This window comes from Osmerus eperlanus, chromosome 5, assembly GCF_963692335.1.
Source record: "Osmerus eperlanus chromosome 5, fOsmEpe2.1, whole genome shotgun sequence".
Taxonomy (NCBI): Eukaryota; Metazoa; Chordata; class Actinopteri; order Osmeriformes; family Osmeridae; genus Osmerus; species Osmerus eperlanus.
The window spans coordinates 1906166-1927283 of NC_085022.1; the positions used below are offsets into that span (position 1 = coordinate 1906166).

The following is a 21118-nucleotide window of genomic DNA, read 5'->3' on the forward strand; positions in this document are numbered from 1 at the left end:
GAGAGAGGGAGGGAGGGAGAGAGGGAGGGAGATCGACTCCACAGACATGACGAGACTTCAGCCGTTCAGGAGGAGAACACAGATGGGCAGAAAAGAGAAGTGAGAGAAAAACCTTTTTTTGTCCTTTAACATTATATGTTCCCTCGCTTCAGGTAAGCAACCATATCATATTTCCTGAAGCAACTGTTTGCGTTTACTTTTTCAGGTAATACTAGATATGTTTGATGAATATATCCTGAAGAGTTACTATAGCTGATGTGTGCCTTGCTCAGTAGTCGACATCTTTTTAAATATTTCCTGAAAAGCGTTTTCCTCAAAATGTGGGACATTTAGTTAACTTCTCTGACTACAGTAATAGGTAGTCAAACTGTCTCTATGCCGCACAAAGTGCCATTATGTACGAGAGTAATGAGAGGTGGAGGAAAATGCAAACACATCTTCTCATTAGACGACTGGGCCATATGTCAGCCATGTGAGAGCCATGCTCTGGACATGCCTCCCCTGCATGCATGGCTGCTTTGTATCTAAGTGTTCAGACATCAGCTAACCTAACACATTTCTGTGTTTTCTGTTGAAATCACACCTTGGACTCACCCCTTGCGACACATCATCTCATTCTGCTTCACAAGTGAGATGCCATCTGAGTATCTTGTGATGCTCACAACAAAAATGACAGATAGCATACTTTATCTCCCTTAGATTAATCAATTTAGAAAAAGTATAATTGATTGCTTCGACAGGATCTATTTGTGTAGTGTGGGCTCAGTTTTGCTGGTGTCCCTTGACCCGGATGTTTCCGCGGGTGTGATCAGGTCTGGCAGGGACGAGTGTTGTCGGGGCCCAGCAACAGACTGCACACTCATGGCTCTCACCGGGCCACAGGACGGCCCCCGGGCCCTAGATTCCGCCACATGCACCGAGACAGACCCCCTGCTCCTCAATGGACACTATCCGGGGTCAAAGGTCATCGATGAGGCGAGCGAGAGAGACGTTGAGGACGGCGAGGCCGGGGGAAGTCCTCCAGGGGAGAGGAGCGAGTCGGCACACTCCATGGTGATACAGATCCTGGTGCCGTTCCTGTTGGCCGGGCTGGGGACCGTGTCTGCAGGAACTCTACTGGACGTGTGCAGGTGAGGAGGAGAGACAGGGAGAGGAGGAGAGACAGGGAGAGGAGGAGAGACAGGGAGAAGAGGAGAGGCAGGGAGAGGAGGAGAGACAGGGAGAGGAGAGACAGGGAGAGGAGGAGAGACAGGGAGAGGGGGAGAGACAGGGAGAGGAGAGACAGGGAGAGGAGGAGAGACAGGGAGAGGAGAGACAGGGAGAGGAGGAGAGACAGGGAGAGGGGAGAGACAGGGAGAGGAGAGACAGGGAGAGGAGGAGAGACAGGGAGAGGAGAGACAGGGTGAGGAGGAGAGACAGGGAGAGGGGGAGAGACAGGGAGAGGAGAGACAGGGAGAGGAGGAGAGACAGGGAGAGGAGAGACAGGGAGAAGAGGAGAGACAGGGAGAGGAGAGACAGGGAGAAGAGGAGAGGCAGGGAGAGGAGGAGAGACAGGGAGAAGAGGAGAGGCAGGGAGAGGAGGAGAGACAGGGAGAGGAGGAGAGACAGGGAGAGGAGGAGAGACAGGGAGAGGAGGAGAGACAGGGAGAGGAGGATAGACAGGGAGAAAGTTTGATAGAGAGATTGTTAGAGACAAACAAAGAGAACATAGATAGACTGAAAAAAAGAGAGGTTGTCTGTGCAAGTGTGTCTAATCAGAGAGAGGGGGGAGAGAGGGGAGAGAGGGGAGAGAGAGAGAGAGAGAGAGAGAGAGAGAGAGAGAGAGAGAGAGAGAGAGAGAGAGAGGGAGAGAGAGAGAGAGAGAGAGAGAGAGAGAGAGAGAGAGAGATAGAGAGAGAGAGAGAGAGAGAGAGAGAGAGAGAGAGAGAGAGAGAGAGAGAGAGAGAGAGAGAGAGAGAGAAGGGGGGGAGAGAAGAAAGCATACAGGGACAGAGAAAATGGGGGACTTGGAGGTGAAGTGGGGGTGAGGTGGGGGAGAAGGAGGTGAGGGGAGGAACTAGGAGGGGAGGAGGGGGTAGGTGATTGGGAATCAGTGATGGATGGAAGGCGAAAATAATGTGGATGATTTTGATTGGTTAACATTCAAATTACACATTCAGATTTGTTGACACATGCAGACCTGTAGCCGATGAACGACATGGTATTGTGTGGTGGACCTGTACAGCATTGGGAGGTGTTCCACGAAGTCACAGAGATCTTCATCTTGGTTCCTGCTCTTCTGGGTCTGAAAGGGAACCTGGAGATGACCCTTGCCTCTAGACTTTCAACAGCAGTGAGTAAACCTGGTACATTTACAAACATACACCGTCTTCCACTATGCAACATTGCTTTTCATTCCCGGTGTGAAACTCAAAACACCTCAGTCACATGACTGGGATGGAACTTACATTTACATTTAGTCATTTAGCAGACGCTCTTATCCAGAGCGACTAACAGTAAGTACAGGGTCCCCCCGAGGCAAGTAGGGTGAAGTGCCTTACCCAAGGACACAATGTCATTTGACACGGCCAGGAATCGAACAGGCAACCTTCAGATTACTTGCCCGATTCCCTAACCGCTCAGCCACCTGACTCCCTTGAGCAGAGCAGCAACATTTGTCTTAAGCTGTCATGCACCATAATACACCATGATATCTGGATGAGGAAGACTAGGATTATGTTGATGTTTTCTTGTTAACTCCTGCCAGGTCAATATGGGGAAGATGGACTGGAGCCTGGTCATTGGAAACCTGGCATTAAAGCAGGCATGTAAACCTTAAACCAAAACCTGCCATCCTCCCATTCAGCCTTTGCTGGTTCCTTTAGCCTGACTGTCCCCTGCTGTCCCTGAGCAGGTCCAGGCCACGGTCCTGGGGCTACTGGCTGCTCTGGTGGCGGTGATATTGGGCTGGATCCTGGAGGGAGATATGACCCTCAGCCACGCCGCTCTCCTGTGTACAGCCAGCGTGGCGACTGCCTTCACTGCCTCACTGCTGCAGGGTAAACAGAGATACTGATTCACAAATACAAACACACACCTGTCTACTGTGGTGGAATTTTGCAGTAACTGTATGATAAAATAGTCAGGAAGCCATATTAAAACCAATTTTTATTAGCACCAATGGTAAATAAAAAAGATATTTGTGATCAATCTATGGAAGGACAACATGCTAACCCTAGGTCATTCGACAGAGTGATCCTGATAAGAAAATATCTAATCTCATATAGACTCCTAACATCTGGTCTTTCTAAGCAATAATCAATCAGTATAAACGTCAGTCACATCCTTCCCCACAATGAACTCCTGGATTAAAGAACAGACATGAAGCCTGTCTCATGTATCTTCCTATCATCTGCTCCCTCCTAAAACAAAACAATCTGTATACAATCAGTTAAAACCACAGAAAGTCTCAGACCTACTGTCTCAAAACAGTCTTTATCATGCTTCCATTCCACGGGACCCCCCTTAACAGCGACAGTAAAACCACATCATATAACTCCAGGGGATGACCATCCCCAATGGCCAACTGTGCCTTGTGGGTCACCAACCTTAGAAGTAATTAAATAGATAGCCATCTTTCCTGCCACAAACAATCCCCCAACATTCTCTAACACTTTAAGACCTTTTGAACTCTACTGAATTGTCCCCCTCTCCTGTAAGCTGCAAGTCACAATTTGTGTCTCTTAACAATGAACACAGAAGCTTCACACATCAAACCACACTTAAAACACATACATTTTACGTACAACCTAAAATACCATATCACTACTGTTGTCGCACCTAATCAAACAAACTTTCAACCCATTACATTCCTTCTCCTTCGTCTCCCCCCTCTCCACACCCCCCCGTCCTCTCCACACCCCCCTCCTCTCCACCCCCCCCGTCCTCTCCACACACCCCCCCCTCCTCTCCCGCTCTGTTGTCTGAGTGTGTGTTGTTCCTTACGTTGGTGCGCTCCTCGCTAGCGTCCCTGTGTGAGGCTACAGTGGACTAATTATAGGGAAGGTGTGTCTTTCCACATACTGTACTTTATAAGACCTTGCACAACCCTAACTCACGCTGTCCCCGTATAGGCCCTGAGGATGTATTACACAAGTGTTACGCTAGTTTCTTTTAGTTTGACTTATGAACAAATTCCCTTTGAAAGACCAAGCAGTGTGTGATGTGAGACTTAGATAGTGATCAAGGACTGTATAATCGATCATTCCGCTTCTTGAAGTGCAGTGTGCCTGCTGACTTATCTCTCTCTCTCTATCTCTCTCTCTCTCTCTCTCTCTCTCTCTCTCTCTCTCTCTCAAACACTGTGTGTCTGTTTGATCTGCATCTGTGGGAGGCCATGAGGAGGGAACAGCGTGGGGACACTGTCGGAGTGTGTGGTTGTGTCTCCTCGGCAGGTGTGATCATGGTGGGGGTGATCATGGGCTCTAAGAGGGTCGGCATCAACCCTGACAACGTGGCCACGCCCATGGCTGCCAGCTTCGGTGACCTCATCACGCTCGCTATCCTGGCCTGCCTCAGTCAGGGCCTCTACGAGTGTATAGGTGAGAGAGAGAGAGAGAGAGAGAGAGAGAGAGAGAGAGAGAGAGAGAGAGAGAGAGAGAGAGAGAGATAGAGAGACAGATGCGACGGTATGTAACAGACATAGCCTCGCTCCACCATCATATCAAGGTGTCGTTCGCCACTCGCTGGGATCTAACGCACAACCTCCGACTTGCCAAGCGCGACCACTACCAACTACACCAAAGAAAAGCTATCTCTTCGTTGACGTGGGTAGCCTATTTCATACCTGAGGAGTGAGTTTCACCGATTCACACCGGTTACTCAAAGGAGAGACAGAGGAGAGACAGAGGGAGAAAGAAGAGAGACAGAAAGAGATTTGGCCATCAGATAAGCCATGTTTCTGCTTCAAACCACTAAACAGAAATTTGAGTTACATTGGTGTTGGTGGTGTTTGTCTGACTCTCTACTGGAGGATTGACTGATGAGTGGTTCTGTCCCCATGTTCCTACAGAGCAGTACCCTTACCTGACCTACCTGGTAGGTGTGTTCTTCCTGGGTATGACCCCTTTGTGGGTGATCATCTCCTACAGACATCCGGACAGTCGCATCCTGCTGTACCTGGGCTGGGAGCCCATCATCACAGCCATGGTCATCAGCAGGTTGGTCCTCACTGGGAAAACATGCCTAATAATACTGCTAAAGTGTTTTGTTTTGTAAATACTGGGACAGTCATCATCGTTCTGAAACTAAATGAATATGAAACCGTCTGTGTTACAAAGACCCAACATGTCCGGGTCTGTCAATGTTGTTCCCCAAGCTACCCCCGGAAAGACCAACCTTTAACCTGTACCTCTCTGCAGCACTGGAGGACTCATCTTGGACAAGACGCTCTCAGACCCCAACATGGCAGGCATCATAGTCTACGCTCCCGTTATTAATGGGATCGGGGGAAACTTGGTTGCTATTCAGTCCAGTCGCATTGCCACTCACCTGCATCTCCACTTCAGCCCTGGAGACGCTCCTCTGCAGAGCTGCTACAATCCCTGTCACACCTTTTGCTTATCAGGTGAATGTCCCCCCTCCCTCTCTCAGACATGCGTCCCCACACACATATACCTGTCCTCATACCTGTGTCTGTTGCTTTAGGACCCAATAATCGCTCCGCCCAAGTCCTCCTCCTATTGGTCGTTCCGGGTCACCTGATCTTCCTGTACACCATCCACCTGCTGATGGGCGGAAACACCACCCCCACACCTGTTTTCGTTGCTCTCTTTCTGACCGCTGCCCTCCTTCAGGTCAGAGTTCAAACTGCTTCTCAGGTGTCATGGGCACCTGTCCTCATTTGTCCCCCCCAAATAAGTCACATCAGTCTCATCTCTTTCATTTTCATCTCATCTATTTCAATCTTCATCTCATCTCTCTCACCTCTCATCTCTCTCACCTCTCTCACCTCTCATCTCTCTCACCTCTCATCTCTCTCACCTCTCATCTCTCTCACCTCTCATCTCTCTCACCCCTCTCCCTTTGTTTTCCTTTTTTTCCCTTTGCCAACGATGCCTTGAACGATGCCTTCCTCTCACCTGTGCACCTGTCTTGTTGCAGGTTTTCTCTCTGCTCTGCATAGCTGACTGGATGGTGCACTGTCTGTGGCGAAGAGGCAAAGACCCAGACAGTTACTCCATCCCCTACCTGACAGCCCTGGGAGACCTCCTGGGGACTGGGCTCCTGGCCTTGGCCTTCTTGCTCCTCTGGTTCCTTGGAGACCCTGCCACTACTTAGCCTGTAAGACTGATCCCTGATAATGGATGCACTTTTTATTTTATTTTTTTACAATATAAAGAAAACATAAACAGGATCATCATGTTCAGTACAAAGTGTTTTCGGATGTATAAAAGGGATGCCATGCCCAGATTAAATGTCAGTGTCTGGATTGTGTGTGTTTGTCTTTACGTGTGTAGGAACACAGTTCAATATTGAATCGATAGACGATGAACTCCAGTTTCACCCCCAAAAAATTGTTTCTGTGCTTTAAATGTTGTGTAACTGTATTGTTTTGTGAAAATAAAATAAAATATAGGACTGTTGCTAAGGAAGTGGGATGGTGAGTTGATGGCAGGAAGGTGTGGGTTAAGGACATGTTTTGTTATGTATATATATATTTAGAGTTATGATTTATTGATTTTGTATGAATTTGACGCTGGCCTCACACTCCAGAACAGTAGATGGCGGTGATGAACATTTGCAATCTGGTGAAAAACTGGAAAGAATAAGAAGGGCCGGCTCATCGCTGCCCTCTGGTGGCTGAAGCAGGAAGCGGTGATACAGCCAGGACTCGGGGAGGTTCGCCTTTGCGCTGGGACTGGTTCTTTCGCAGCCATCTTCTGTCCAACCACACGGCCGTTTCAAGAAGCTAACCAACCAGGGCTGTATCGGAGGTTTGTGCCTTGCTCTGGCCAATGATTGCTATCCGATTTCTCGTTACCTCAAATCGAAATCTCCTCTTGAGACTGTATCTCTTTGTGATTGTAGTGTGATTTAGCAGGCGCGAAAGTAGTAATGAAATAAAGACTGCAGGGATTCAGACTTGACATTTTGAGACCTCACGACGTCTCTTGTACTAGGTACTAGGCCTTCGCACAACATACATTTGCTACTGCTGTGTGAAATTCACAATAAGCTGCTGTCTAATGTCAAACGACTTACCTAGCATGTTACTACTCAACCAGGGCTGACGATACTAGTCATGGTTGAGTTAAATGAAATGTGTCAAGTACAACACGTGTTGATTACCTCTAGCTAGCTAACTTGTAAGTTATTATTTCTTTATCTGTTTTGCTTTGTTGTCGCTAGTGAATGTATTCGTTTGCTAACTAGCTAGCTACTACTGTAGCGCAACTTTAGCCAGCTAGTCTACAGTAGTCTAGTTGAAAAGCACCAGACCGGGTCAACTAGTAGGTAGTCCAGCCACAATAATAGCGCGGTAGGCTAGCCACAGTATCAAACATTATAAACAAGGCAGTGTTTTATTAGCAGCTAGTTTTTGGTGTTTTGCATTGACTGGCTCGGTAACTAATGTTTTTTAGCTAGCTAGTCAGACAGCTAGCGAGTTGTAAGTCAAGACATGAAACAAAGGATGCGATACTGTAGTTTGTGGAAACTGGGAATAAGGATTACAAATCCGTGGACATTTGTGTTTTGTCAGTGTGAACTCACAATGGCCGACTTCCGTAACAAGGCGTGTTTCTTATTTGCCTATGATTGCTTATGTGAGATTCACCTCAATATGCTCGTGTTATTATGCAGATGGATGGAGACGGTTCCACCACAGACGCCTCTCAGCTGGGTATTACCGGGGAGTACCTGACCGGCGGTCACTATGTTCTCCAAACTCAGGATGGTAGGTGAAGCTCACTAGAACGATATCGCTGGGTTTTGTAAAGTGTTGTTAATATAGGTGGATAAAGATACAAAGGATAATGCCGGACCAAGTTCTTTGTAGTTTATTAATAAGATATGATGCAATCAAACAATGAATATAACATACCAGGATGTCTTCAGTCTAGATCAGTGATACCAGTTAATGTTGCCAGCCTTGCTTCACAGAGTAAAGAGTCACATTCTCACAGAGTACAGCAAACGAAGGTCTTCGTAAGAATAGTCTTGACAGAAGTCAGAGAGTTCTGCCCAGTCCTAATTCTGTCTACCTGTCCAGGGGACACAGGTCTTGTACCCCTCCTGAGAGGGAGGTATTTGTTAGGTGATCAGAAGACAATGGGGAGGGGATGTGGTCATCCTATTAGGTGTCAAAGATGTTCAGGGGAAGGGGGGGCAGGGTCTCCAAGGTGGAGGGGGGGCCTCCGAGGGTGGGTAGTATATCCAATGGGGGAACAGACCAGATTGTCTGATGACATCCAAGAGCAAAGAGTTACATCCTTCATGGCCCAATGCATCTTCTTATCACCTGATGTTGACACTTTTACTCCAGAGCTGAGAGGCCCATTGTGCTCGCACCAGTCCCTGGGCTCTACCATTTCGCCTCCCTAGTCAGCGTGCTGACCTTCTGCATTCCTCCTCACACCAAATGTTACACTCAGAACATGGTTCACTTTTCACAGACTTAGAAACATCATGTTTGCATAAGTCCATCTGTTCTAATTGAAGCATTGATTACATTTGGAATATATGTTCAGCATTGTCATTACACATTTTGTATAATTGAGGTATTGATTGTTATAGCAGCATTGGATTAACAGTATAGATTTCATTCCTCCACAGTCGTTGTAAATTGAAACAGTGTATGAGATGAATATATAAACGTATGTTATGAATGGCATGGCCTATTATTGATAACCAACGGTTAAGCTATGGTTTTCTAGTCTTGACTGCTGTGTCCTCCTGGCTGCTGCAGGGTAATAGGCTGGCTAGTGTCGCGTTCTAATTGGATGGAGAAGAATGCCAGGTTAATGCCAGTGCAAGTTCTTTGTAGTTTAGTGTTGATGCAAATCAAACAGTTAATACACAGCGGTGTCTCAGTCCAGATCAGCGATACCAGTCAATTTTACCAGTCTCGCTTCATAGAGTAGAGAATACAAAAGCTTTCGTGAGAACAGTCTTGTCAGAAGTCTTTATCAGTCTTTATCTGCCTAGCCAAGTTCTGCCTGGGCTCCGCAAGGCACACAGATCAAAATGTGTTTGTATAGCCCTTTTTACAAGCAATGTCACAGAGCGCTTCACATACACCAATAGAACTGCCCCTCAACCAACCTAAACCCTCAAGGAAGACAAGGAACAACTCCCGGAAAGGGTGAGGAAAGGGACCGGGACTGGAACTCGCTGTCGTCTGTCATGGAGACTGGTTTCCGGTTGGTGACTAGATCGAGCTTTGGCAGGCCAGGTATATGCTGACAGCTCAAACCCCCCACACCACAGGGGATGTGTGGAGGGGGGACAGAGAGAGGAGAGCAGGAATTAGAGAATGCCAGGAGCAGCTAACAGTTACAGTAATTTTAGAATGAGATCCCTAATGGTCAAGTGTGGACTAGTGCAGCAATTTAGCAGTGCAAAAAGGGTATTTGATGCAGCCCTAGACACTAAGATAGCACCAGCCCCCCTCGGTTGGAACATGAAATCTGTTCCAGGGAAGAGAAACTCTAAAATACGTTATTCTTGTATGATAAAATGTATTTCTATCTGGAGGCAGGCAGGCCGAAAAGAGAGGCGGGATGCTGGAGAGATTTGACTTGGTTTATTAGCCTGAGCTCGGATCATGTGACTTCCCCACGACAGAGTGGTCAGCATGAGTGAAGAACATGTCTCTCAGATGGCCCTTTATATATGGCTGGACAGTACAGATATAGTAAACACAAAACGTGCCCTTAAACAGCACAAATTCCACGAATGATGCACATGGGAAATGGCACACAGGTGATAGTCATAACTCAGTTTGGAGACTATTATCTGCATCCTCTCTCTCCAGAGGTTGCACAAAACACATTCCCAGATCTATATGTGTCCTTCCAGGGGCCCACGGCACGACCTGTTGACCTCATGCTAGGGACAGCTTCACATATAGAAAATCTGCGTATCATTATACGAATAAGAAGCCCCGCCCCCTGTCGTCTCCAACTAGTAACAGAAACAATAACAGTAACAATATTGTAAGGATGAGATCTCTCAGCAGGCAGGCCGGAAAGAGTCACGACAATTATAAAAAGGGTTGACTCGGTTTTATTAGCTCGACGTCGGATCATGCCACCAATCCACAACAGAGTGGCTAGCATGAGTGAGAAAACATGTCTCTCAGAAGTCCTTTATATATGGCTGGACTGTACAAATATAGTTACCACCACAACATCTCCTTAAACGGTACACATTCCACAACTTGATGCACAGAAGAAACAACACACAGGTGATGCGGTCATCAATCATTGCTTGTACTATTCTCTGCATCTTGCACTTAACCTAAGTTGACCAGAGCACATTCCTTGATCTATATGTGTATTGTCCAAGGCCTGCTAAGTGACCTCTTGACCACAGCAAGAGACAACCTCACACATGTATAGAAAATCTGCGTATCAAATATACAGTAACAGGTATACTTTATTTGTCAAATCTTGATGGGGCGACGTTGTACAAATCAGACGTCCGTAGAAGGTAGTAGAAAAAAGGAGTCGAAGACAAAATATCTTTCAACGGCACAAAGCAGCTCGATGGTTTATTTCGGCAAGGCAAATGTGCATTCACAAACGCATACAGAAAAAGACAAAGACCAATGCCCCAACACTCATGTTTTATAGGCTAAATGAGCATAATCCCCCGCCCTGTATAATATAATGACGGCACCATCTCGGAAAGTTCTGGACTTTCTTGTAACCTGACTTCCTCCCCCTCCACCTTGCATGCGTTGTTTTGGCTGGTAAGGTTGTTGATGAACTTCTCCACAGCTGAAACCCCCATCTTTCACGTACTCCCCCTCCAATGTCCCATGCCTGTGTCCTTGGATCCCATCATAACAGGACTTTCCTTCTCTCTCTATCACTCCTAATTGGGGTCTTGTTCAGCAACAACCTATCACTATTGGCAATGACAGTAGTCCCTTGAGACTGAGTTCACAGAGAATTCGCTCCTACTCACTGCCCCCTGTCTCACTCCCCCCTTCCTTTCTGACAGGCCCTCTTAAGCTGAACGAATCCACCATACACTGTTGTGCAACAACAGCCTATTTTTCTAAGGGTACCATTTCCTTTCTCATACTTAGTTTTGCCAAACCGATTCCCTCACCATACTTTCTACTATTTCTGGGGAAAACCGTTTTGAAGTGGAGTTTATCAACTGCGCAGGGTTTCTTAACCCTTGTGCTGCCTTCGGGTCACATGACCCAAAGGTTCATAACGAACCATCGTTGTGTTTACCCAATTTTACCCAATACAAAAACAAATAAAAATAATTTTCTTTTAAAATGCTTCACTTTGTTTTTGTATGCGGTAAAGTTGACGCAATACGACGGTGGGTCACAATGACTGATGGGTCAGAATGACCCGAAGATAACACAAGGGTTAACTACGCAGTTAGAAGTCAGCCATCTTAGGCCCCAGAACCTGACCTGGGGTAACCTTTCCTAGTTTGCCTTGCTATCACATAATCAATTTCCCACAACAACGTGAACATATAGAAGCTTTATTTGTAATTTAAAAGTTATATATGATACATATACAGACAAACACACACTTCAGGTTTACATTTAAAGTACACACACACACTGATGAAACAAAAGTTCTGTACGTCTTCAGTCAATTCTCAAGATTTAAAAACAGCACTGGAACTCAGCAGGGTTGATGCATAGTGTTTTATTGGTTCTCAGGTAACAAAGATTCCCAATAGAACGTGAGCGTGATCCCGGGATCAGACTGAAGTTTTCTCCGGACAATTTAACTTATATAGTCTTCTCCCCATTGTATGTTAACCCTCGTGCTGCCTTCGGGTCACATGACCCAAAGGTTCATAACGAACCATTGTTGTGTTTACCCAATTTTACCCAATACAAAAACAAATAAAAATAATTTTATTTTAACCTTTGCAATGTGGGGGGTCTGAGACAGCCCAACGGTTAAAAGAAAATGCTTCACTTTGTTTTTGTATGAGGTAAATTTGTCGCAATGCGACGGTGGGTCACAATGACTGATGGGTCAGAATGACCCGAAGATAACACAAGGGTTAATATGGTACGATATTTGTTGGTTTCGTAGACATTAGGTAATCTTACAAAGCGGATCCCTTGTCTCAGGGGATTCAAAACAGGTACTTTCCTACATAGACACTTCTTCCAATTAGGCTCTTTCTGACCTTGAACAGCCAGCTGCATTAGGCTTCTGGGCGTAAGGCCACAAATACAGTTAGGTCCATAAATATTTGGACATTGACACAATTTTCATCATTTTGGCTCTGTATACCACCACAATGGATTTGAAATGAAACAATCAAGATGTGCTTTAAGTGCAGACTTTCAGCTTTAATTTCAGGGTATTTACATCCAAATCAGGTGAACGGCGTAGGAATTACAATACATTTTATATGTGGCCCCCCCCTTTTTAAGGGACCAAAAGTAATTGGACAATTGGCTTCTCAGCTGTTCCATGGCCAGGTGTATGTTATTCCCTCATGGGAGTTCGTTATTTCATTGACAAGGAGCAGATAAAAGGTCTAGAGTTCATTTCAAGTATGGTATTTGTGTTTGGAATCTGTTGCTGTCAACTCTCAATATGAAGTCCAAAGAGCTGTCACCATCAGTGAAGCAAGCCATCGTTAGGCTGAAAATCAAAACAAACCTATCAGAGAGATAGCAAAAACATTAGGTGTGGCCAAATCAACTGTTTGGTACATTCTTAAAAAGAAAGAACGCACTGGTGAGCTCAGCAACACCAAAAGACCTGGAAGACCACGGAAAACAACTGTGGTGGATGACAGAAGAATTCTTTCCCTGGTGAAGAAAAACCCCTTCACAACAGTTGGCCAGATCAAGAACACTCTCCAGGAGGTAGGCGTATCTGTGTCAAAGTCAAAAATTAAGAGAAGACTTCACCAGAGTAAATACAGAGGGTTCACCACAAGATGTGAACCATTGGTGAGTCTCAAAAACAGGAAGACCAGATTAGAGGTTGCCAAAAAACATCTAAAAGACCCTGTACAGTTCTGGAACAACATCCTATGGACAGATGAGACCAAGATCAACTTGTACCAGAATTATGGGAAGAGAAGAGTATGGAGAAGGGAAGGAACTTCTCATGATCCAAAGCATACCACCTCATCAGTGAAGCATGGTGGAGGTAGTGTTATGGCGTGGGCATGTATGGCTGCCAATGGAACTGGTTCCCTTGTATTTATCGATGATGTGACTGCTGACAAAAGCAGTAGGATGAATTCTGAAGTGTTTCTGGCAATATTATCTGCTCAGATTCAGCCAAATGCTTCAGAACTCATAGGACGGCGCTTGACAGTGCAGATGGACAATGACCCGAAGCATACTGCGAAAGCAACCAAAGAGTTTTTTAAGGCAAAGAAGTGGAATGTTCTGCAATGGCCAAGTCAATCACCTGACCTAAATCCAATTGAGCATGCATTTCACTTGCTAAAGACAAAACTGAAGGGAAAATGCCCCAAGAACAAGCAGGAACTGAAGACAGTTGCAGTAGAGGCCTGGCAGAGCATCACCAGGGACGAAACCCAGCGTCTGGTGATGTCTATGGGTTCCAGACTTCAGGCTGTCATTGACTGCAAAGGATTTGCAACCAAGTATTAAAAGTGACAATTAGATTTATGATTATGTTAGTTTGTCCAATTATTTTTGGTCCCTTAAAAAGGGGGGGGCCACATATAAAATGTGTTGTAATTCCTACACCGTTCACCTGATTTGGATGTAAATACCCTGAAATTAAAGCTGAAAGTCTGCACTTAAAGCACATCTTGATTGTTTCATTTCAAATCCATTGTGGTGGTATACAGAGCCAAAATGATGAAAATTGTGTCAATGTCCAAATATTTATGGACCTAACTGTATGTCTCATAAGTTACAGCTATGCGTCCTGGTCCTTTATGAAAGCATACACATGCTCCTCTCCCCCACTCATCCTTTAATTATTTAAACCTTATTTTTGGGCTTCCTGTCTCCTACTATTGTTTAGGAATAACAATAATCAGCAAACAGCTTTGCATCTGGTTTCCTATAATATAACTTGTAATACTAGAGAGGGTACAATTTCTGGGGAAATTGTAGGGTGTGCTTGCTTGCGTCGGTTGGACAGGGGTCCGTTTTTTAATGACATTTTTACAACTGATATTTCTGTATTTTATATAAAAATGCATACTTATTATTTATAAAGATTACATAGATTTAAAAGCATTTTTTTTTGCTGCTCATTTACAACTGAAAATACGAGTGAAGTGTAGAATGAAATAGATGTCTTCTCATTTCCCCTGCAAGAGGCAGCCTCATCGTTGAATCAAAACGAATAAATTTGGCAGACCGGTGTACAAATTGACCTAATCTCTAAGACTTAAACGTCATTTTAAGTTTTCCCTTCTCGTGATATTTTCAGGCATTTAGCCTACTCATATTGCATTCATTCATGAATAAAGAACCCCCTTTGAAGATTATTCTACGACGTTACCGGCAGTAGAAGATGGAATCGCGATTCAAACAGTACCATCTGCTAACTGAAAATATGCCCCCAAAAACGTAAATAAGCTTGACATTTATTTAGTGGAAAATCGCTCATTCATAAAAAGCTCACTGGTAGCGATCATTGTCAGTAACAACGCAAAATGCGATATAGCCCTGTGTGGAGAAGCTGCCCCGGTAAATTGTACTACTACGGTACAGTACTAGACTACTGCTGTGTTCGTCTCGGTAGCGATTGCGTTGGTTGAATTGGATTTAACGTTCCGTTGTACGGTTTAGGCTGAAATTTATTTTCATGAACAGATTGACAAAGTTTAGGCTGTGGCAATGAAGTTCAGGTTAGTAGTTAGATAGACTTTTGATTTAAGTAAGGGGAGTGCCGAACATGTTCTGTCGCCGTTTGACTTCCTACAGCTGTGTAGATGTTTTTGTAGTGTCTCGCGTAGGCTACAGCGTTGCAGTGATACACTGGATTGAAACCACAGGTAATGATAATTTCACTCACAAATCGTTTACTTGTAATCTAATGTCATAATAAATCCTACAACGAAAATGTATATGTGAGGAATGTTTATTTTAACAATTGAAAACAGATAACGCTACATCATAGACCACTGTAGTATGTGTTGCCCGGGCAACACAGGCTAATGTCATGATGCTAATACTTCAGTGAAATAGTAGACTACTGTTTCCGAAAGTAGATGTACTTCCTTAATAATATCAGCTTATACTGTACATTACACATCACAATTGTGTGTCATATCACAAAGTAAAATGAGTAAATAGTTATCACCCTGGCCTCTTTGCTTGTGGCGTTTCTGCAGCTGCCTTGCAGTAAAGCTATAGTTAGCCTAGCTATCCCCCAAGTTAACAGATGCGAAACGAATGTTCTGCCAAAGGTAGTCACGCGTGTTTTCGTGACGTTAGTGACGTAGTGACGTTAGTAACGTCAGTGACTGTGGCTAGCAAATTAGCCACCGTTAGCTTCACTTTTCGCCACAAAAACTTAACTTCAGCCTAAACCATGCAACGGAACGTAAATTCCAATACAAGCAACTCAATCGCTACCAAGACGAAACTTTTGACACCTACGTTGTCTATGTAGGCCAAATATTGACTGAGTTTTAGGGGGGCGAAAATAAACAATAAATAATAATAAATATATATGTGAGAGAACAAAGGTTGTGCTCTCGCCGAAGGCTTGAGCACACCCAAATATGGTTTCCAATAATATAGCATATACCAAAGAGTGATTACAAATATGTTTAAGTCCATAATCATTAACCATCTTCATAATTACAACAGTATGATGTTTTTTCCACATCAACACACTTAAGCAGTCGTAGAACTGACTGAACAAAAACGTTTTTAACCTAATTTTGAATGTCGAAACAGTGTCAGCCTAATTGAGACAGGTAATTTGTTCCAGAGAAGAGGTTCTCTATATGAGAACACCGTGCCTCCAGCAGTTAAAAAAAAAAAAAAAAAAATTAGGAACCACCAGATAGCTGGCATCTTGGGATCTCAGTGACCTTACGGAGTGATAGGGTGCAAGAAGACCTGAGACGTATAGTGGTGCCAATCCATGCATAGATTTGTAGGTTAATCTGGGTACACGCTAAAATATTTTTTAAATCTCATAAGATTTTCAAAATGTGAGAGACCTCAAACATGAGGTCCAAAAAATCCTAGATTTAACCGTTTTGCTCTGGGTAAACACAATGATGGTTCGTTGTGAACCTTTGGGTTATGTGACCCGAAGGCAGCACAAGGGTTAAGACAATGACATTTACGTCCTGGTGACATAATGATATATTTGGAATATATGTTCAACCTTATCATTACATATTGATATATCTGAAGCATTGATTGTATTTTCATCCAAAAGAAGTATTGATTATATTATCATCCACACTAGATAGTTTTGAGATTGACACACCTCCACAGTCAAAGCCTGCACCTGTGTGTTCCTCTTGTAAAGATGATGGAGACGACAGCCTGAATGACCACGAGGACGGCAGTGGCAGTAAAGAGAACTTTCGGGAGCAGGATATCTACCTTCCGATTGCTAATGTGGCTCGGATCATGAAGAACGCCGTTCCTCAGACTGGCAAGGTGAGTTCACTGCCCCATCAGACCATCAATTAACTCATTAAAATCTACTTACTGTATTTAAATCCGCTCCTCATACAACTTTACTGTCCCTGCATCTCAATCGCATATTTTTAAATTTATTTTATTTGTACTGTACTATTTGTACTAGTATACTGCAGCTGCACTCACAAAGTACTACTGTTGCATGCAGTGTGCCTACAATTGGGACACACTTTGTCACATCATGCCTTGAACTTTGGCCCTCTTGCTCATATATCAGTTTGTTCTGCCAAACTTCCATACTAATTAATAGAATAGGTAGTAATCTTATTTCTAGGCTAATAGGTTTACAACCGCAAAGAACAAAGGGTTACAGTTAAATTTTGTCATACTAAACAAACAGGAGCCTACGGTTATCTCTGAAGGTCAGAGATAACTGCAGGCTCCTGCAGTTATCTCTGAAGGTCAGAGATAACTTCCTCCTCCGCTACATATCACGCCGCCTCCACTGTCTTGTGGCCGGATATACGGTCCACCGTACCCAAGTTCAGGAACTCCTTGTAGTCCAAAGCCTCCTGGTCGGGTCCATCGATGGACACCTTGCAATAATGTCTATAACGAGTATCTGTTGTGCCACTTAAGAGTTTATTTACCTAGTTTTTTTGTTGTTGTTTTTTTCATACCTTAAACTCTGTAGTATTCTAAATTGTGATAGTGTTCTCAATCATTTAGGGTTTGCACTCTAGGGTTACTAACCCCTAGAGTGCAGACTGAAACGCTTAGAGTGGAGGGCAGCTTCGGATGTCGTTGAAAGAATATTTATAGTTTGCCAGCATTGCCACAATTTTCGCTCTTCATGCTTCATTTTGTCGAAGGAACGAGGCCGGGCTCACTGCGAGCATGCATGCACGGCGCCCTTCCGACGCCCTCACCTATCTCGCGCGTGACCCTACGCACTCGGCGCTCGGGGTCTCTCGAATTTACATAGGCTGCGTGCGCGGAGAACGCACGTTTGGTTCTGAGTTGGTCAGAGGCTCCCTTTCGAGAATCCCTGCACCCAACCACGGTGTTGCGCTGGGCTTTGAATACAACATCAAGAGATCTTTATTACAGCAAATGTTTTTGGCCTTCCCTGGCAAACATCACTCTTTGTCGATCACTTATTCCTTTGTTATATTTCTCTCCCAGTTAACAGTTCCTTACAGACAAAACGATCAAGAGCTCTCTTCTCGCTCTTATTCCACTCGTTGTCTCTAGGACACAACACCGCACCTATTGTTTTTTGAGAGAGAGTGAGCCTGAACAGCTGAACACTTCCCGGGGACTCACCACGGTTCCAGGCGTGTGGCGCTTTGCGAATCTCCCGGGTCCGGCGAGGGGCGCACAAGGGAGGACGGAGAACGACTTGTCTTTTACATATTTTTTATTTTTTATTATTTTCAGGATATATGAAAATAATTGACTAAAACTGTTAACAAAGTAGGAGGGGGAAGCAGTGCACTGTCAATGCTGTATATGGTGGGGATGGTGCGCTGCTGACCTCGATGGGGGACGTCCTGGATCGGTGGAAGGAATACTTTGAAGACCTCCTTAATCCCACCAACACGCGTTCCGACGTGGAGGCAGAGTCTGGGGACATTGGGGGGGGCCCTTCTATCTCTGGGGCTGAGGTCGCCGAGGTGGTTGAAAAGCTCCGCGGTGGCAGGGCCCCTGGGGTGGATGAGGTCCGCCCGGAGTTCCTTAAGGCTCTGGATGTTGTAGGGCTGTCTTGGTTGACACGACTCTGCAACATCGTCCGCAGTGATGCGGGCTCTGCGTCGGTCCGTTGTGGTGAAGGAGCTGAGTCGAAAGGCGAAGCTCTCTATTTACCAGTCGATCTACGTTCCTACCCTCACCTATGGTCACGAACTGTGGGTAGTGACCGAAAGAACGAGATTGCGAATACAAGCGGCCGAAATGAGTTTTCTCCGCAGGGTGTCCGGGCTCTCCCTTAGAGATAGGGTGAGAAGCTCGGTCATCCGGGAGGGGCTCAGAGTAGAACCGCTGCTCCTCCGCGTCGAGAGGGGCCAGTTGAGGTGGCTCGGGCATCTGATAAGGATGCCTCCTGGACGCCTCCCTGGTGAGGTGTTCTGGGCACGTCCCACTGGGAAGAGGCCCCGGGGAAGACCCAGGACACGCTGGAGGGACTATGTCTCTCGGCTGGCCTGGGAACGCCTCGGGGTCCCCCAGGAAGAGCTGGTGTAAGTGGCCGGGGAGAGGAAAGTCTGGGCTTCCCTGCTTAGGTTGCTGCCCCCGCGACCCGACCCCCGGACAAGCGGAAGATGATGGATGGATGGATGTTAACAGAGTAAGACTTCGACAGCTATATCCTGTCTATCGCACTGACTTCTTCTGTGAGCCCGCTGCCCCAGATGGGGCAGCACTCGAGGTGCTCTCTTCTCTTGCTCTTGTCTCTGAAGTCTCGTGTTCTCCGTCACACATAGACATACAAATCATTTTATATGCTTCAAAACTGATGACAAATGTAACTTTTGACTGTGCTATGACGCACGTATCCAGGTATCGTGCATGTTTCCAAGTAACCTGCACTCTCTAAAAGGTAAAGTGTGGCTTCCTCTATGAAAGTTCTCTAACCACATCCTATGCAGGCAGTTTATAAGAAATCATACGCAAACAGTGTCTAGCTGTCATACAGAGGCCTCCTATCTGAAACTTTCCGCAAGACGGTTTAACACATCTTATCTTAGATGCACATCAGCAAGAAGTTGCTAATTCATAACAAAAAATTCTCCAAGGTGCATTCAAACAAAGGAGCCTTGAGGATCCTTTGACAATTTTCAATAGATAGCTAATTTTGTGCTGGTCGTAGACAGTTGTCTGTTGAATACAACAGACGTACACATTTGTTCAGAGCCCCACGAAAGCGAGACAAAGTCCAACTCTCGCCCCATAGAGACCAATGCAAATCTGGTGACAAAATCGTCAGAGAAAGCAAAAAGAACAAGATTTTGAAACTGCCGGTAGAGTCGTATTTCTGACCGCACAGAAATATAAAGGACATCTCTGGTTTCGGCAGAGTCTCGGGTCTCGGAAAATATCCTTATTTTTTGGATTGGACGTATAGTTTTGCGTCTAGGTTAACTTGTTTGAGGTGTGGATTCTAGCTAAATTTCTGTTACAGTGCGTTCACACTGCAGCGGAGCGGGCGGCGCGCGTCGTCTGCTTCCAATTCATTTTCAATGAAACCAGGCGTTGACGCTCGTGTAGGGCAGTGTGGGAAGGCGAGCGGAGCGGAGCGTTGCAAGTTGGATTTTCTCAACTTTATGTAAATGAGGAGCGTGAAAACGCTAGCGTTGGCCAATCGGATTGGTTTCTTGTTTCTTGTAACGTAGCAACCGTTGGTCATGATAAACATTTCTAGGTTTCACAATTTCAAGATGGAGGAGAAACTTTTCGTATGTGTCTGCACACCCAGTTCTGTTCAGAACAAAGTTACTAATGTGACGAGCCTGAATTTAAAGATTACATAAACTAATAATGCATGGTGCATGGTTGCCGATGTCGTCATTGTTCCTACTGTGTTTTTATAGCCTACTTTTAAATTCAGTCTCGTCACATTACGTGACTGTTCTGTGCCACTGCTAGCTCGCTAGCCCAGCCTACAAACGACTGGTTGAGTGACCGGTGGCGTAACATGTATTCTACTGTAATCTTGCACTAGTAAAATCTTGCACTTACATAAATGTTGTGTAAAAGTGGTATTTTGATCGATATTGTGAGTACATGAACCCAAATCTGCACGCTTGGCCATGACTACAACAGTGACCTTAGAGAACTACAACTCTGTATTAACTTGTCTAACACGCCCCTGTGCGTGGTGTACTGAGAAGGCAAGCGATGCAGAGCGTTAAAAAACGCTGCAGTGTGAACGCAGCGTTATTCTCTCCCCTCACCGCGTTAGCAATCATAGCTGCACCATCACCGTGGCAACGACAGACACGCACCACTCAGTCTCACGCAGGTGATTGGTATTAGCTGATTAGTGGAGTCACAAGACAGAGTTTAATAGTATTTCAACCTAATACAATTTACAAGCGGTGACTCTGCAGGTGCTGCTAATATCTCCTTTACTACTATTGCTAATGGAACTTTTTTATTCTATTACGCCACTGAGTGTTTACTTGACCATGAGAAACCCGATTACTAGCAATTGTCGGTTTATGCCATACGATTACTCCGTTTACATGTGTAATTAGTTATGCGATTACTCAATAAGCGCGTCTACATGATTCTTTTTATTAATCGTTGTAT

At 45.1% G+C, this 21118-nt stretch overlaps 2 protein-coding genes across 5 annotated transcripts in view; both read left to right on the plus strand.

Moving 5' to 3' along the window:
* slc41a2a (solute carrier family 41 member 2a) lies at positions 1-6875 on the plus strand. The gene is made up of 11 exons (XM_062461037.1): positions 1-99; positions 813-1124; positions 2218-2332; positions 2747-2803; positions 2894-3038; positions 4434-4580; positions 5051-5198; positions 5400-5605; positions 5686-5834; positions 6142-6321; positions 6754-6875. Exons 1-10 carry the CDS (start codon positions 47-49, stop codon positions 6316-6318), a joined length of 1509 nt encoding a protein of 502 aa, XP_062317021.1. The 5' UTR covers positions 1-46; the 3' UTR covers positions 6319-6321; positions 6754-6875.
* nfybb (nuclear transcription factor Y, beta b) overlaps positions 6839-21118 on the plus strand; it is a 23083-nt gene continuing 8803 nt past the window's right edge. The window contains exons 1-3 of one of the 4 annotated variants that reach the window (XM_062461028.1): positions 6839-6974; positions 7843-7936; positions 16695-16828. In XM_062461028.1, coding sequence (XP_062317012.1) covers positions 7843-7936; positions 16695-16828 — 228 coding nt within the window. In that variant the 5' untranslated portion in view covers positions 6839-6974. Of the gene's footprint in view, positions 6975-7020; positions 7347-7836; positions 7937-16694; positions 16829-21118 lie in introns of those variants that run through there. The other 3 variants (XM_062461030.1, XM_062461029.1, XM_062461027.1) reach the window with 3 other exon arrangements.